We start from the raw sequence: 17,127 nt of genomic DNA on the forward strand, positions 1-17,127 counted from the left end.
TGGTCACTTGAGTTAATTTAGAAATTTGAGAATTTTGGAATTACAGGATATAAAAATTATTAAGTTTGAAGTCTGGGAATTCTAAAATAGGAAAATTCAAACATTTGAGAATTTTTTAATTTGGGAGTTAAAAAATATAGAAATTGAAAGGTGCAAACGTTTGAAAATTTGTGTTCAAAAAATTTGAGGATTTAAAAATATTGAAATACATAAATGATTGAAATTGTATGTTAATAATACAATAATTTTATTGAAACGAAAGTATAAAAGTATAGAATTAAATAATGCACACTCGAAGCAATAAAATTGATATCAGAGAAAAAACTAAAACAATCGACGAATGAGGTTAATTAAAAACATTCAATACACACAATGAATGAATTAAAAAATTAATTACAGACAATGTAAGTTGTCGTTCTGTTCAGTTAAATAACGATAAATTGTTCCGTTACACTTTATCAGAAAGTGCAAATTCCAAGGATTAATGTAGCAGAGAAATTCGTGGAATATTTAATTGGATAATAATTTTTTAATTACTGCGCCCATCTTATCGATTCAGTGTAAAGGATGAACCGACCAAGTACTAATTACAACCAATTACGTTGAGGGATTTACTATCTAGTCCCATTCAAACACAGGAGATTATAATTGCATAAATTTTCCACTGCCTAATTGCTCGACCAGAACAATTAATTTTTTATTGCATTTAATTGCGTATCAAAATAGGAACAAAAAATTATTTAACAACTACGATGAAATTCATTCGATATTCTTTATTAGTACAATTAAAGATGTACGAGGTTCATTTTATTGAACGAAATTTTCAATAGCTAGCCTTAATTTTCATTTTTCTGGTACAATGGTATTTTGTAGTAAATATTCGAGGTGATAAGAAAAAAGTGATTTGTGTCTTTGTGTTTTAGAATTTTATTTGTTATATTGTGGATTAAAAAGTATGGAAGCGCAGGTGAATGTACCGATGTCAATTCATAAGGTGGAGAATGAAGAGGCTGACGTAAAAGAGTACGGTGCAATTGGTCAGAATAATCTACACTTCCGAATCCCTACATTCCCGAATTCCTAAAATTTAGAATATGTATCTCTCCAAATCTCGACATCCCCAAATCCCTTCGTTTCCAAATTTTTACATACACAAATCCTTGTTTCCCCAAATTCTTACATTCCCAAATCGGTGTATCCCCAAATTCCTATATGTCCAAATCCTTTCATTCCCATGTTCTTATCAACGCAAGTCCCTATGCCCCAAATCCCTCCATTCCTAAATTCTTACACCCCCGAATCGCCACATCCCCAAATTCCTACACTCCCAAATCGGTACATCCCCAAATCGATGCATCCACAAATCGCTACGTCTCCAAATCGCTACGTCCCCAAATCGCTACGACCCCAAATCACTACGTCTCCAAATCGCTACGGCTCTAATTGGTCAGAATAGAAAAATGGACGCCTCACACGTATTTTTGGCGGTACTATTGGCTCGAGTGGTCGCCAATTCGGCGAGAAACAATGACAGGCAAACGTCTCGAGAGTGAGATAGTGCTGCTTGCGTTCAGCAGTTGTTATTGTCATTATTATTCTTATTTGCCGAAATGTAACTGGAAGTGTTCACGGCGGGGATAGAGCTACTTTGTGTCACGCGCCAACTCGTGGGTTGACATCTGTAGATTATATAGCAGTTTATTGTAACTGTTTTATTAAAAACTTCGTAACTATCACTTTTAGAACAAAAGAGATTTCATGCATGAGGTAATAATTTAAGGAAATAACGTAAAATAACAATATTTAAAAATAAGTCGAAGATGTGGTCAAGAGGATGAACATAAAATTACGACACCCTGAGTGTTTCTGATGTTTATAGTTCACGTAATAAGCTTGCATGCTATGAAACTTATGGAAAGTGTACGGAGAAAGTGAATGAATACTCCTCTGTATATTAATTGAAATATACACAAACCTTATTCGTATCACGAATACCATTAACCATGACCGACTTTGAGGCCACGAGTATCGAATAAACGAAATTAAATGTAATATTATACTTGAATGGTAACCTATTAAGAGGCACAATGGAAATGGACATACAAATGTATAGGACAGAGTTAATCTTCAAATGTAGATCTATATATACGTACTGTAGAAGCAGAACCTGTGTGCGTGTGTTATTTTAGAAATGGACAAGGGCGTCTTTTAGAAATTAACGCTCAAGTGTTGTGATCGTTGTTAAGCTATTTTTCAATTTCGAAATTTAAAAATATGTGGAGGGACAATTTTTTAGTTTCGAAGTTTTGTGTTCCTGAATTTTTTAATTTTTCAAATTAGCAATTTTCAAATTCTCAAATTTCTGAATTTTTTAAGCTCTCAGATCTCTAAATTTTTCAAATTCCCAAATTTCCAAATTCCTAGGTTTTTCAAATTCTTGCAGTTCTAAATTCCTAGATTTTCAAATTTCTACATTTCCAAATTCTTAAATTTTCAAATTTCCAAATTTCTAAATTTCCAAATTCCTGCAGTTCCAAATTCGTAAACTTCCGAACTCTTAGATATCTAAATTTCCAAATTTCTAAATTTCCAAATTTCTGAATTTCTAAATTTCTAAATTTCCAAATTTCTAAATTTCCAAATTTCTGAATTTCTAAATTTCCAAATTTCTACATTTCCAAATTTCTACATTTCCAAATTTCTACATTTCCAAATTTCTAAATTTCCAAATTTCTAAATTTCCAATTTTCTAAATTTCCAAATTTCTAAATTTCTAAATTTCCAAATTTCCAAATTTCCAAATTTCTAAATTTCCAAATTTCTAAATTTCCAAATTTCCAATTTTCTAAATTTCCACATTTCCAAATTTCCAAATTTCTAAATTTCCAAATTTCCAAATTTCCAAATTTCCAAATTTCCAAATTTCTAAATTTCCAAATTCCTGCAGTTCCAAATTCGTAAACTTCCGAATTCTTAGATATCTAAATTTCTAAATTTCTGAAGTTCTGAATTGCCAATGAATTTCCCAAATTCACCGAATCCTCCGAATGTCGATATTCCCATCATCTTAATCTCCAACTTACCAAATTATAACTGCGATTTCAAAAATCCATATATCTATCATCCAATCTCCACATTTAACCCCTAAATCCAAACAATTTTTTTCAATAACCTCCTTCCAGCCCAACTTAATTAACCGCACTAATTATCATAATCATCTTAATGACCGAAATAGCATAAGAGAAGCTAGGTTCCGTTGTACAACGCCGGAGTTCTGGTTCGAAGAATTTTTTCGAAATAATCGCGACGGTGGTTGAATAAAAAGCGTCAACCGTTGCTCGTCAAAGAGTAAGCCACCGTTGGAAGGACGTCCATTCTTCTCGGTTAATACAGATATGCTCAAGCCGTTCCTATGAGCGCTACGTCATTGCCAATAGAAGAGAAAACATAAGGGTTGCTGGACCACCATTCATCCGACTCGAACGAGCCTTGAGAACATTTTGTTCGAGCATTTCTAGCGCTAGGAAAAAGCTCAATAGTACGTTCGCGATTAAAGTCACAATTCCATTATGTTTGTTCTCTTGCAGGTTTGTAGTTATGGCCTTATTGTTTCTACGCCGCTTTGCGGGACCGTGTTATACGTAGTTCGTTCGAAAATATAACTACCGCGGTTAGGAACTTTTACAACACGTCGATTGTCACCGCAGAAATAGACGTGTCTAACACGCTGAACGATAATACGGTTTACTAACAACGTACGCTCGGTGAATGACACGATATTCCTCGATTAAATAACTTGCCGGCATTTTTCAATTTATTCTCGCCCCAAGTATTACTGGAATTTTATTGGAAATGACGACACGCGGTTTACGTAGTTCTTTAATATTTTAGTACGAGTATATTGTTTTTCTTTTAGGGATAATAGGTTTGAATTAAATGCATGGTCAAGATGAAAGTGATATTTTACTGTACTTAACTTTTAAGTTAACTTATTATTGTGTGAGGAATATGCCATGCATGTATGAATGTACGGCGCGACAAATACATGTGATACGGAGTTTGCGCTCCTATGTCGAGTATGACTCAACATCACATTTCTGTTGGATCTTGTAAATAATTCAGATAAATAGATTGCTTGAATATATATATTTTCATTTATTTACTATTTATAATCAAAGAAAAATTTGTCACGTACTCCGCACTGTTGCAATACATTTTACTGAGAACCCCTTTCTTGATATATTTTTTGTAAATTAAGGAGTTGGTAGGTAAGTGCAATTGAGGAGTGCAAAGGGTTAAACTATCGATAAGTTAGTCGTTAGTATATATTTATACTGTGTTAATAAGCCACGTACCAGTAGTTGCTTTTGCGTTTCTTTGCCTGTATCAAGTCGTTAGAAAAAGAGGGCAAGAAGGGAACCATTTTCTTTCTCAGAGGCAAAGAAAGGCAAAAATTCGACTGCCTGCCTTTGTTACTAGCTTTGTATCTACCTTTGCCACTAGCTAAACACCTATTTTTGCCACTAGCTAAATACCTACATTCGCCACTAGCTAAATACCTATCTTTGCCACTAGCTAAATACCTATCTTTGCCACTAGCTAATTACCTACCTTTGCCACTAGCTAAATACCTATCTTTGGCACTAGCTAAATACCTACCTTTACCACTAGCTAAATACCTATCTTTGCCACTAGCTAAACACCTATGTACCTTTGCCACTAGCTAAATACCTACCTTTGCCACTAGCTAAATATCTATCTTTGCCACTAGCTAAATACCTATGTACCTTTGCCACTAGCTAAATACCTACCTTTGCCACTAGCTAAACACCCACCTTAGCACAACTGACATAAAACCCCTAAATCTATCGGTGTTCATAATTTTAAATTCGCAAAAGCGTGGGTCCACTTCGATCGAACATGTGAACGACACCGATAGAAAAGAGAATAAGAGAAAAATAAAAAAACGAGAGAGAGAGAGAGAGAGAAACATCGTTGAGGGTCGGACGACGCTCGGCGTCGTTGTTGGGCGTCGGAGGCAGGCGTGGTAGATTCGACGACCTTGACCCCCGTCCTCGACTGGCGCCCGTTCGTAGGCTGGTCGATATGTGCCGCTCCTTATCCCCCTCGATGTAATACACCCCCTCAACCAACTGATTCTCATCCACCCGTTCTACCTTGCCCTGTCCAAGCTCACCCTGTCCGCCATGCCTCTGTTGCCCTACCATCTCGTATCAACCTCGACATATCGATGTTCTTCGCCTTGCTCGAGCTCGATGTGGCGCAAGATCAGTTTTCTGCCGAGGCCCGAATCAACCTTTACTCTGCCTTCGGGAACTGGAACGAGATCGATTTTCGTTCGATGTGGATGGAGATTCTTTTTATGTGTTATGATGTTAGGTTTATGGATTTTTGAATTTATCTATAAAATTATTTCTTGAGTTCTGGAGTTCGTAATTTCTGAATTTTGAAGTTCAAAATGGGAAAAATCTCATTATAGCAGTTTCAATTTTTCAAATCTCAATTTCACCACCCCTGATTACTCAATCCCAATTTTTCTACTTACAATTGCTCAAATCCCAATCTTCCAAATTCCAATCTTCCAAATCTCAATTTTTCAAATCCCAATCTTCCAAATCCCAAATTTTCCAAATCCCAATCTTTCAAATCCCAATTTTTCAAATCCCAATCTTCCAAATCCCAAATTTTCCAAATCCCAAATTTTCCAAATCCCAATCTCCCAAATTCCACTTTCCCCAATTCCAATTTCTCAAATCCGAATTTCCCAAATCCCAAATTTCCTAAACCCCAATCTCCCAAATCCCAAATTTCCCAAACCCCAATCTCCCAAATCCCAATTTCCCAAATTCCAAATTTCTCAAACCCCAATCTCCCAAACCCCAAATTTCCCAAACCCCAATCTCCAAAATCCCAATTTCTCAAACCCCAATTTCCCAAATCCCAATTTTTCAAATCCCAATTTCCCAAATCCCAAAATTTCCTAACCCCAATCTTCCAAATCCCAATCTTCCAAATCCCAAATTTCTCAAACCCCAAATTTTTCAAGCCCCAATCTCCCAAACCCCCATCTCCCAAACCCCAAATTTCCCAACCCCCAATTTCCCAAATTCCAAAATTTCAAATTCCCACTGTTCCAAATTACCACCTCATCAAATATCGACCTCCTCAAATTTCCACCTCTTCAAGCTTTCACTCCTCCAATTTTCACCTTCTCAACTTTCCATCTCTTCAAATTTCCACCTCTTCAAATTTCCATCTCTTCTTATTCCCACCTCTAGCAATTTCCATCTCCTCAAATTTCCACCTCTTCAAATATCCTCATCTCTAAACTTTCCACATCCTCTATCCCTAAATTTCCAACTCCCTATTTCACCAACTTTCTAATTCCCTTATCGTCATACGTTCTACCCTTTCTTGTGGTAACTCGCACCCCTGCCATGTTGCCCTATTATCTCGTATCATGGTCGACGTATCGATGTTCTTTGCCTTGGTCGACTTCGATATGGCCCGAATTGCGTCTTCGTTCACTGGCTTCAGGAACTGGAACGAGATCGATTTTGATTCACCATGAATGGAGCTTGATTCTTCTTTTTTTAAACCCGATCGTTTCTTTATTCTTTCGGAAGTTGGTTCTTGTATAGGGATGTTTGAGAAGTTTTATTGATTTTTTCTGGGCTTACGCGTTGGGGACAGGTCTCATGGCGTTACTGCGGAGTTTCTTTGTTTTTCACCTTAGACTTAGAACACATATATTTCTAATAAGTTGAATTTTTTTTTAGTTCACTTTGAGAACGTGTGAAAAAATGTCTTTGATCTGGAATATAGTTTTGGGTAGTCCACAAAATAATTTTCATACTTTTCTAGGTTACTTGTTCTTGGTTTCTGAAATAACATATTGTAGTTAAGAAAAATAAATAGTCGGAACAATTTCGTTAAATACGAAATAAAATAAATAATTGTAAGAACAAGAATAAATAATTGCTAAGAAAGATACGTACTTTGAATAGCGACGTTAATTATGAAATTATAGACAGAACACAAGAATTTTTTAGTACTTTTATTTAGAATATTTGAATCGCTTGTTCGTATTTTTTAAATAATGTAAGCATTAAAAGCGTAGATCTAGAAGCAAATAATTTGAACAGAAAACATGTTTTTTATGTTACAGAAAGAGGTAATGCTACGTTAGATGACAGCCAATTTATTAATTGATACATCGGCGAGCTTATTAACGAACTCGTTCGTCAGCACCGACGTCGTCAACGACAACGACGACGTCGACGACGACGACGCAGAACCTAAACGCGTTTGGTGCGCGCGTTGCTATCGATTTCAACGAAGCCGTCCCAGAACCTTTGAAAAAGATGGTGGTACGTGGTAAGGTCTAATAATTTCTGACTTAATCCACCTTTACAGAAATCCAACAAACCTGTTTTACTTTTAACACGTTCTTCCCGCGTTTCGACATTATTTCGACATTTCGTTAGCATTTCTGTTCTCTTGTCCCGAATAACAGTACAGTATAGGTAAATCAATTATTTAATTCTTTCGCTGCGAAGAACATGGAGCGAGTATCAGAAGTGTACATTGGTATTTTAACACTTAACGGCCCATGTACATTTTTTCGGATCTGTCAATTAATTAGAATCGTCGCTAGAATTTTTGCGAAAATGGTCGCAGCTTCAAAACCGATTCAATTCGGAAACTAGAGACTTCGTTAAATACAGTAATCCACGCCCTACGTATTATTGTATACGCGTAAGAAATGACTATTTCTAAACAGTCAGATTTTTAAACGTCCAGTAATTTGCCTATATTCGTGATCGACGAATATTTAGATGCATCTTAACACTTAAAGGACGGGCCACGTAAATTTACGTTCTTCCATTCCGACTTCCTACGAGGGCCCACGTAGATTTACGCTTTTGCTCGAATTTTTATTAAGCTGCGTTACTTTTTCATTTTTACGCATTGGGTTTTTTCTTGTTACCGTTCTAGTACTGTCTGTCGAACTAGTTTTGCTTTTTACCTGGTATTTTTTGGTAACTTCGTAACCGTGAAAATGGCAGGCAGAGTTTGCGAGATATACAATTCGGGTTCCACTTCAGGGTGAATGTTTCACAAAATATCGCTCTTACGAAATACTAGACACGACCCTTGTAAAATTTCATTAAAAATAGCGTTGATTTAATAAAACTTTGCTTTAAAATCACACATACGTGCTTTTCTCTTAAAAAATGAAAAAGTCGCAGAAAAAACCCGGTCTTCAGGTGTTATACGTTAAATGCTGGATCGTGAACCAAACCTTGATTGCTTCAATTCAAATAATATCAATATTATGAATTAAAATATGTAATTACTAAATAACTACAAAATCATTATTAGTGCTTTATCCATGCAAGGTATTTATATTACGTTATATTAACAGAAAGTATAAATTTTCTTAGACAGCACTGTTGGAAGGTTCTCGATATTATACACGTTTGAATATTGTATAGGTCATCATAGAGCTGCTATTAATAACGTTATCGATAAATTGATAATAATAAAATGATTCTCAATATACAGATAATGTCTTCGAGGTATTATTATAATCAGTACATAATGATACAGAATACCAGTTATTTTTCTTACTTTCACAAAAAATAATTTTCCCACACTAACTCGTTGACGTCGGTAAATTTTCGCGTAAATAAATTTTCTATGTCATATTTCATTTATATATATTTCTATATTTTCTATATATTTCTACATATTTCTCTATTTTTATATAATTAATTTTTAATAAATTTCTATAAATTTTCTACATCATAATATCACTTAATAATCCACATACCGTCGAAATGCACCTACCATCACGTCCATTGGTAGAAGTTTAATCGTCCGTCAAGTTTTACACGGTTTCACAGAACTTAAGCAGCGAAAGGGTTAACACACGTTAGAAATTTTCTAGATCTTACTACATACCCACCGTCAAAAACGTCGAAATAATTATTCAGTCTCGTACATTCATTTATTCGAGTAACATCACGTTTAGCGTGATGTGTAGGGTGCTTTATAAATGTCGTATCAGGGATTCGGGCCGTGTCACGTTGCTTTTTGCCCGGCGAATTTTATGGATAAAATGGAGCCGCAAAAAAAGGTTTGACAGTATTCATGTCGGAGATACATACTTGGCTGATAATGTTACCCTCTGACGCAGAACTTAAAAATGTATGGGCTTATTTCGTCACGTGGAAAGTATTCTTTTTATAGAAAGTCGAGGTCCTTCGAAGGGATGGAAACTAAGAATGTTTTGCTATTGTGTCGATGAAAGGTATTGTCTATCGTGTAACCTGACAGATTTCACCGAGTTCATTAGTTACGTGGAAGGTATTATATGAAAGAATATTATTATTGCACGAAGATACATGTTTTTTCAAATAAGAAACTGATCCCTTAATACTGTTTCTTTTGATAAATTGAAAAAGGGACTGTGAATATGAATTTATGAACGTTTAATATTATACGTTTAAGAATAGAGTTATACATCACTGCTGATAGAATAGTAATTTAAAAAAGAAGTAAATCCTGACATTAAATGGCCTGAAAATTAACTAAACTTTATACGTGGATACTTTCATAAAATATACTTTCGCCATATAAAAAAATTCATATGCAAAATTGAATCAAAGTACATTTAAATTAAACTAAATATTTTGCAAATTAGCAAATATCTTCACATGTAATATATGGTGCTAAGAACATTTTATGGGATAACTTTGCGTACGTACAGGGCGATTCACAGTTAGCGTAACTCCCAGTAAGGGATGCATTCCGAACAGCTCTCCGATCATTTTAAATCAGTAAAAGTTCGAAATTTAATAAAATAACTAATTTAAAACTCTGAAAGTGTCCGAATTTCCAAATCAGCGAAAGTATTCGGTTTTTGCAGCGACGTAAGTTGATTCGAATCAATTTTGAAATCGAGGCAGCGTTGCAAAAAAATTTATTCCCCAGCTATAAGAGCGTGTAGTGTCGAAACGGAAACGAGAATCAGTCGGTAGGTTCCCGAAAAAATACCTTCCTTTCTTGCACGGGTCCCAGTTAGGCTAGAAATTCAGTGTGGTCGCCGGTGTAGACATCGTTGGTCCGGTGAATGACGTGATTTGTATGGCCACGAAATACGTGCGGGGGCCGGAAGGTCATTTTCGCGGCATCTGCGTGTGAATGTGAATCCGGCTTGATACGCTGGCAGGCGGCTTATTCAACCGTAAAACTGAGCCAACCAGTCACCTACTTTTGGACATGTACATTCGGCTGCAACGTAGGCTCTCCATCAAGACACACATTTAAACTTGATCACATCTAAATATTTTGTTCCTTGTCCAATTTATACATTTCTTAATTTTTTGTATCTGCACCTGGGCTTCCTTCTAATTTTGTTAATATTTGTGAATTGGTCAAGTGATTTGGATATTTTCCAAATTCTTGCACTTTTAGATTGTGTACTTCTAAATTTTGTAAATTTTACCCTTTGCACTTGAAGATGTCAGACATCATCTAGATTTGATCATTGAAATATATTTCTAAATTTTGTAAACTTAACCCTCTTCACTTGAAGATACTTCTACTGTTGTACATCATGTACTGTTAGACATCCATAAAAAATTTTTAATAAAAAGTTTGTCTATCATAAATAGCCACTATCTTATGCTTATACACCATATAGACTCAGTCAAAAAATATTTATTTCAAATTATGTTAATTGTGTTAAAACTGAATGGTGTCAGTCACCTTTCAAAGGGTCAAAAGTTAAAACCGTTTAGTTTATTGCATCGCAAAATTTACGAGGCAGTTGATCCTTGAATCGCAACATCATAACGGTACAGAAAGATCGATAAAAAAAGCAAGAATGAAAATGATTACCGCGAAGGTGGATTACGAGTAACACAGAGGCGAGATATACGGTTTACAATGAGGCGATAACGTCGGGAATGACGAACGGTATAATGGATTATAATAAAGTCTAAGCTACAAGAGAGTAATGATTAGAACAATAGCGATGCTGACGGGGGATAACGAGTACGACGTAACTGTGGAATATGGCGGGAAAAGCAGCTACGATGATAGTGAAACCGACGAAGGTGATCACTGCCACGAACGGAGTAACAATGAAGACACCGATTACAATGCTGATAATTATGAGGATAACGATCCCAACAATAGCGGTAACAAAAACGATGACGACGGGGATGACGGCACATGTGTACGAAGAATTCGGATGACTTCATCTAATATCGATTTTCATCAACCGTACACAGGATGACTTTTAATTACAAAGGATGCCTCATAGTGTTGCAAAATATTCTTCGAAAAAGATGTTGACTTCACTGTTTCTCTTCATGGTCAAAATACTTTTAGTCGATTAATGGATTCTTTCTTTGTGCATCGTCTGCTTTTTTATTATATTTTCCATCAAAATAGGATAACTATTCAATTCAGCCTTTCAACTATCAAAGCTACGTTAACGTACACTACCGTCCATAAGTATCCGGACACTTGGTTTCGTTACATAAAACATAGTTGAACTTTGTACGAAATGTATTTAGGGTTATCATATCATTTGTAATAATTATTATTATCTTTTTTGAGGTGTCATAACGTAATAGAATTAATTTTTAAGTACAAATTATACAATGAAAGTGTGAAAGTAAAATTCATGTCCAGAAGTACAAAGTCCAAATTTGTGAATCTAATGAAACGCTTTCGATTCTAACAAAAATTTTAATTTCTACTGTGTTTCATTTCTATGGTGCAGAACGTATTCAGAGGGTTCTTCGACATGTTTCAAGTGTTTGTAAACTGTTGGTAGATGTTTAGGTTCCCTCAATGGAGATAAGAATGGAGGTAACGCTACGCACTCGACAGTTTCGGTTTAGTTCGTCTGTAGCTTCTTTTCCATCGAGATATGAGTTCCAAACGAGAATTATCAATGGAAAAACGTTCCAGTATTCTGACCTTCGCAGAAAAAAAATCGATTTTAGTTACTGTTGCAAATACTTGAATAACTTTCATGCAACGCGAATACATATTTCGTTTGTGTCCGGATACTTATGGACGATAGTGTAGTTAACGTTGATACTACAAGTAGCTACAAGTAGTTGTAACTATTAGTCATTGTGGGTTTTCATGTTTTAATAAGGCTTCCCATTTTTGTTCTATCAATTAACAGTGTCGGGTTTGATTCCAGGAAAATTACTTTTTGTACATATTACAAATGTTTAAATTCAGTAATTAAGAACTGGTTTTCATTATTAATATGGTCACGACAGCGCGACCCAGCGGTGGGTCATCTGCTCTTATATGCCAAAGTGACCCACCGATGCTGATGTTATATTTCAGTGACCCATTGGATCACTGGGAATGTGACAAAGAAGGTCCAACTGGTTATAAACATTCGATTTTTAATAAACGAAAAGGTAAACTATACAGAATCGTTAAAAAGACTTCGATAAAATCGGTCCTTCAGAATATAACTTCACAGAAGTCATATTTCTTTTGAACTTGTTAATAACTGTTGATGATAACTTATCAATTATAATCAATAACTTAGTCATTATCTTGTGATAAGTACATCACTAGAGTATATCAATGAAAGTGATGAGCTACCTTGTACCTAGTCAGAAATAACTTTGAAACCCTCAAATACAAAGCATAACGTCAGACCTTATTGCACATTTACTTCAAAATTGAAATTAAAGCAACTGCTGAAATGTCAACCATTTCTCAATCTATTCCAAATACATCCAGAAAAGTAGCAAATGTACTATAAAGTCTGAGAACAGCCTGTATAGTTCACGTTAAGGTAGGAGCAGAACCGATCACATTGAACGGTGGTTTGCCGGAGCATTGTCGAAGTTGATTTTAGGGTAGGTCAGTTGTCCCTAAGGACAAGCTAAGCAAACGGCAGTACGATTTCGCGTGTTACTTTGCTCGTTATTTGCACGACCGTTGACGATCAGCCTTGTTTCGAGGTCCCTCGTCGATTTGTCGCTCGCGCGCCCGCACTCGGTCGTTTCTATCCAATCGAATCGAGTTTACCGGCAACACACGTGCTTCTTTGCGATGGGAACCCCGAAAGCTACCATAATCTAAACCTCTTCTCCAGCTAGTCTCCCGACCCTCCTTTACCTTGGCCTCCCCTTCTTCCTTTGCTACGGAGTATGCACACTCAGCCAGATTATCCGTGTGCGTGTATACCGGTTTCGCATTTTAACCGAGAAAGAACGTCTGCCAACCCTCGAAAACGTGATCTCCCGACGAAACCGTCCCCTGTGTTCTCGCTCGCGCGCATGTTTCACGCACGCTGGCCATACTTGATTTTGAGGCAGGTCAGACGAGCCTATTGGAGCAGCCACACGTTGCTGCTCTCCTCCTCGACACACTGCTCCATCGAGCTCAGGAGGTTCGTGGATTAGAACTCGCTAGTTTGCTTCTCGAGGCCCTTTGTTGCACGATTACGAACCACGGCCACGTTCCCGAACGCCGTCCACATTTTGCCGGACGACCTCGCTCGCTATACGCTTCTTTATCTGCCTGCCGAATCTGATGGAACCACGCGATGGAGGTGTACAGGTACGTGTTGTCACTCGCGAAACCGTAAACGTGTCTCGTGATACGTCCCAGATTGCTGATACGTTTTTATTTGCACCGTTTCGACGTCACTTTCTTATTATTAGTGGCTCATGAGGTTATTAGTGATGTGTTTAATACGTTGAACCACCGTTTCTTGCGCGTATGTCTGTGGTCAGATCGAACAACGAGATATGTCAACTTTGTCACGTACCAGCTTCTCATGCGGAATCTATTACGTCTATCATCTGATCGTCGAAGCTCTTCCTAAAGTTCTGACGAAAATTATGTGCGCTCGACTACTGTCATTACAGTCACTCTTCTTAGCTATATGTTCATTTTCATGGTTGAAACTGTACGTTCATTTTTGTCAGTGAAGGTGTACGTTCTCTTTCATGACTGAAGCTGTATGTTCGTTTTCAAAACTGAAGCTGTATATTCATTTTCATGGTTGAAACTGTACGTTCATTTTTGTCAGTGAAGGTGTACGTTCTCTTTCATGACTGAAGCTGTATGTTCGTTTTCAAAACTGAAGCTGTATGTTCATTTTCATGGTTGAAACTGTACGTTCATTTTTGTCAGTGAAGGTGTACGTTCTCTTTCATGACTGAAGCTGTATGTTCGTTTTCAACACTGAAGTTGTATGTTCATTTTCATGATTGAAACTGTACGTTCATTTTTGTCATTGATGCTGTACGTTCTTCTTCATGACTGAAGCTGTATGTTCGTTTTTAACACTGAAGCTGTATGTTCATTTTCATGGTTGAAACTGTACGTTCATTTTTGTCAGTGAAGGTGTACGTTCTCTTTCATGACTGAAGCTGTATGTTCGTTTTCAACACTGAAGCTGTATGTTCATTTTCATGGTTGAAACTGTACCTTCATTTTTGTCAGTGAAGGTGTACGTTCTCTTTCATGACTGAAGCTGTATGTTCGTTTTCAACACTGAAGCTGTATGTTCATTTTCATGGTTGAAACTGTACGTTCATTTTTGTCAGTGAAGGTATACGTTCTCTTTCATGACCGAAGCTGTATGTTCGTTTTCAACACTGAAGCTGTATGTTCATTTTCATGGTTGAAACTGTACGTTCATTTTTCTAATTGAGAGATTGTGGAGTACCTGGTGTGATGCGACCGAAACTTTCGAATAAGCACTCAAAAATCAAAATGCATATTAAAGGTCGTTTCTTTTGTATCGGTACTGCGTTGGCCACATTGAACCAATGCATAGTGAAGTCCACTTTCGAAATGGACCCAATTCTAAAAGTGCCAAAGGTGTACTGTAGATATTAGTACCACACTAACTTGATTCAGTATTTTACTAAAATTGTCAGATAAAATTTAGCCCAACTTAGTACACAATTTTGTTAAGTATTTTTCATCGAAGTTAGGTTAACTCAAAGAGTAATTAAACCATAAATGTCAGTTTGTGCAAACTGCAAAATTTGCAGCGTGTTTCATTCTCATTAACCTTTACGTTATCTTGATGATATTATCGATACGTTAAATATCAATATAATCGATAGTATCAGTACCGTTGATCGGTCAATCGGTTACCGTTATCCTATTAATCTATGTTGTACATAGAATGATTTAGTAGCCGCGGTTTTTCGGAGAACTTTGCAGAAAGAACAGCAAACGAACGGGTTTAAAACAAATCCAATGCGAAGACACACATGCATAATTCAAAGCGGTACGCACTTTTTTGTAACTAAACGTTACGATGCAACGTTCTGACCTATTTTCGAAGTTCTAACCGGAAATCGTAAATTTCGCGTGGCAGTGAACGCGCCAAGGTCTCCGTGTGCTCAAATATTCGAAAAAGAAGAGATCGCGGTTACGATATTGCCAGGTTGGTTATCACTGTCAAAATGGGCATTTGTTGTGAGACATACTGAAACGCTAATTACATATTAACTCTAGGACGCATGCGGGGGTAATTGAGTACCCCACCGATCTCGAAAACTTGTAATTATTCTAATGTCGGGGTTGGTAGATACGCACTGATCATAGAGCGAATGCTTGGAAGATACTGAAGGAAAATTGTAATAAAGCGGTTTTTTCGAAAATTAATGAGACGAAGTTTTGCGATTATTGTGGTTAGAGAAGAACGAATATGGAACAGTGCTTATAGTGGAATGCTGGTATTTTTATGACTCTGATGAATGATCTGTCAAAGGATTGTGGATCTTGTTAACTTCATCTAACTTTGACTACATATTTTCTGTATGTGAAATGAAATTTGTAGGGAAGGAAAATATTTTTTGAAATTTATAAGATGGGAAATTTGAGATTCATAGATTTAGAGATTTGAGAGGCCTAAATTTTGAGATTTGAAAGTTGTAAGTTTGAGGATTTGAAATTTCTAAATTTCTGAAATTGGAAATTTGAGATTTCTGAATTCAGAGATTTGAAATTTGAGAGGCCTAAATTTTGAGACCTGAAACTTGTAAGTTTGAGGATTTGAAATTTCTAAATTTCTAAGGTTGGAAATTTGAGATTTCTGAATTCAGAGATTTGAAATTTGAGAGGTCTAAATTTTGAGACCTGAAACTTGTAAGTTTGAGGATTTGAAGTTTCTAAATTTCTGAAATTGGAAATTTGAGATTTCTGAATTTAGAGATTTGAAATTTGAGAGACCCAAATTCCAAGGTCTGAAACTCGCAAGTTTGAAAATGTGAAATTTCTAAATTTCTAAAATTGAAAATTTCAGATTTCCAAATTCAAAAATTTGAATTTTGAGAGTCCTAAATTTCAAGATCTGAAATTTCTACGAAAATTTGAAATTTCTAAATTTCTAAGGTTAGAAATTTGAAAGTCCTAAATTTTAAAACCTAAAATTTCTAAATTTCAACATTTAAAATCTCTCAAATTGCAGACATGAACTTTCTAAATTTGAAAATGACCAAATTTTTAATCATAACATATATCAGGCTCGATACCCATTATTGACCCCATAACATTTGATCTTGCATGTACTATTCCGAAGCGTATGAAATTATTCGAATAAAATCACGCGAACTCGTTCACGATGATATTTAAAGTCCCTTCACATCGGTTTGAATAATCCGTGAGAGATTACTCTTCACACACATCGCGAACTAGTTCCAATTAACTAGAGATTTGTAAGCAATGCCTGGAATGATCTTCAATGAAAAGATCGCGAAACCATGTCGGAAGGTTTGTCTTAACTCTGAAGGATCTACTTTGATGTTTAACGTATTCCTAGCTGGCGACTTAATTAAAAGTTCCAGCAGTTCGATGAAATGTTTCCATTCGTATTGGTGGTCTTGTCGAAATATTCAGTTAGATCTCTGCATTCCAATTAAAATTCTCGTTAGCTTCGTTAGCTGTCTCTCTCACTCTCGACCTGCATATGATTTTATACGGGGTGACGTACAAATCGAATATATGTCCCAGAAAATGATATTCGTTTTGTTACATGTGTTAGTAAATACTTTAAAGTAAAATTTTAAATAGATCTATATAAAT

General features: G+C 36.1%; 1 protein-coding gene across 15 annotated transcripts in view; it reads left to right on the forward strand.

The window, feature by feature from the left end:
- The window catches only part of LOC100877371 (uncharacterized), a 197,961-nt gene that overhangs the window by 57,773 nt on the left and 123,061 nt on the right, over window positions 1-17,127 (forward strand). For 12 of the 15 annotated variants that reach the window (XM_076537730.1, XM_076537764.1, XM_076537645.1 and 9 more), the window contains exon 3: window positions 7,190-7,398. The exons of 1 other annotated variant lie outside the window; for it this stretch is intronic. In XM_076537730.1, the coding sequence (XP_076393845.1) occupies window positions 7,211-7,398 (188 nt within the window). In that variant the 5' untranslated portion in view covers window positions 7,190-7,210. Of the gene's footprint in view, window positions 1-7,189; window positions 7,399-13,609; window positions 13,639-17,127 lie in introns of those variants that run through there. 2 more of the 15 variants (XM_012294321.2, XM_012294318.2) reach the window with 2 other exon arrangements.

Source organism: Megachile rotundata, chromosome 1, assembly GCF_050947335.1.
Source record: "Megachile rotundata isolate GNS110a chromosome 1, iyMegRotu1, whole genome shotgun sequence".
Classification (NCBI taxonomy): domain Eukaryota; kingdom Metazoa; phylum Arthropoda; class Insecta; order Hymenoptera; family Megachilidae; genus Megachile; species Megachile rotundata.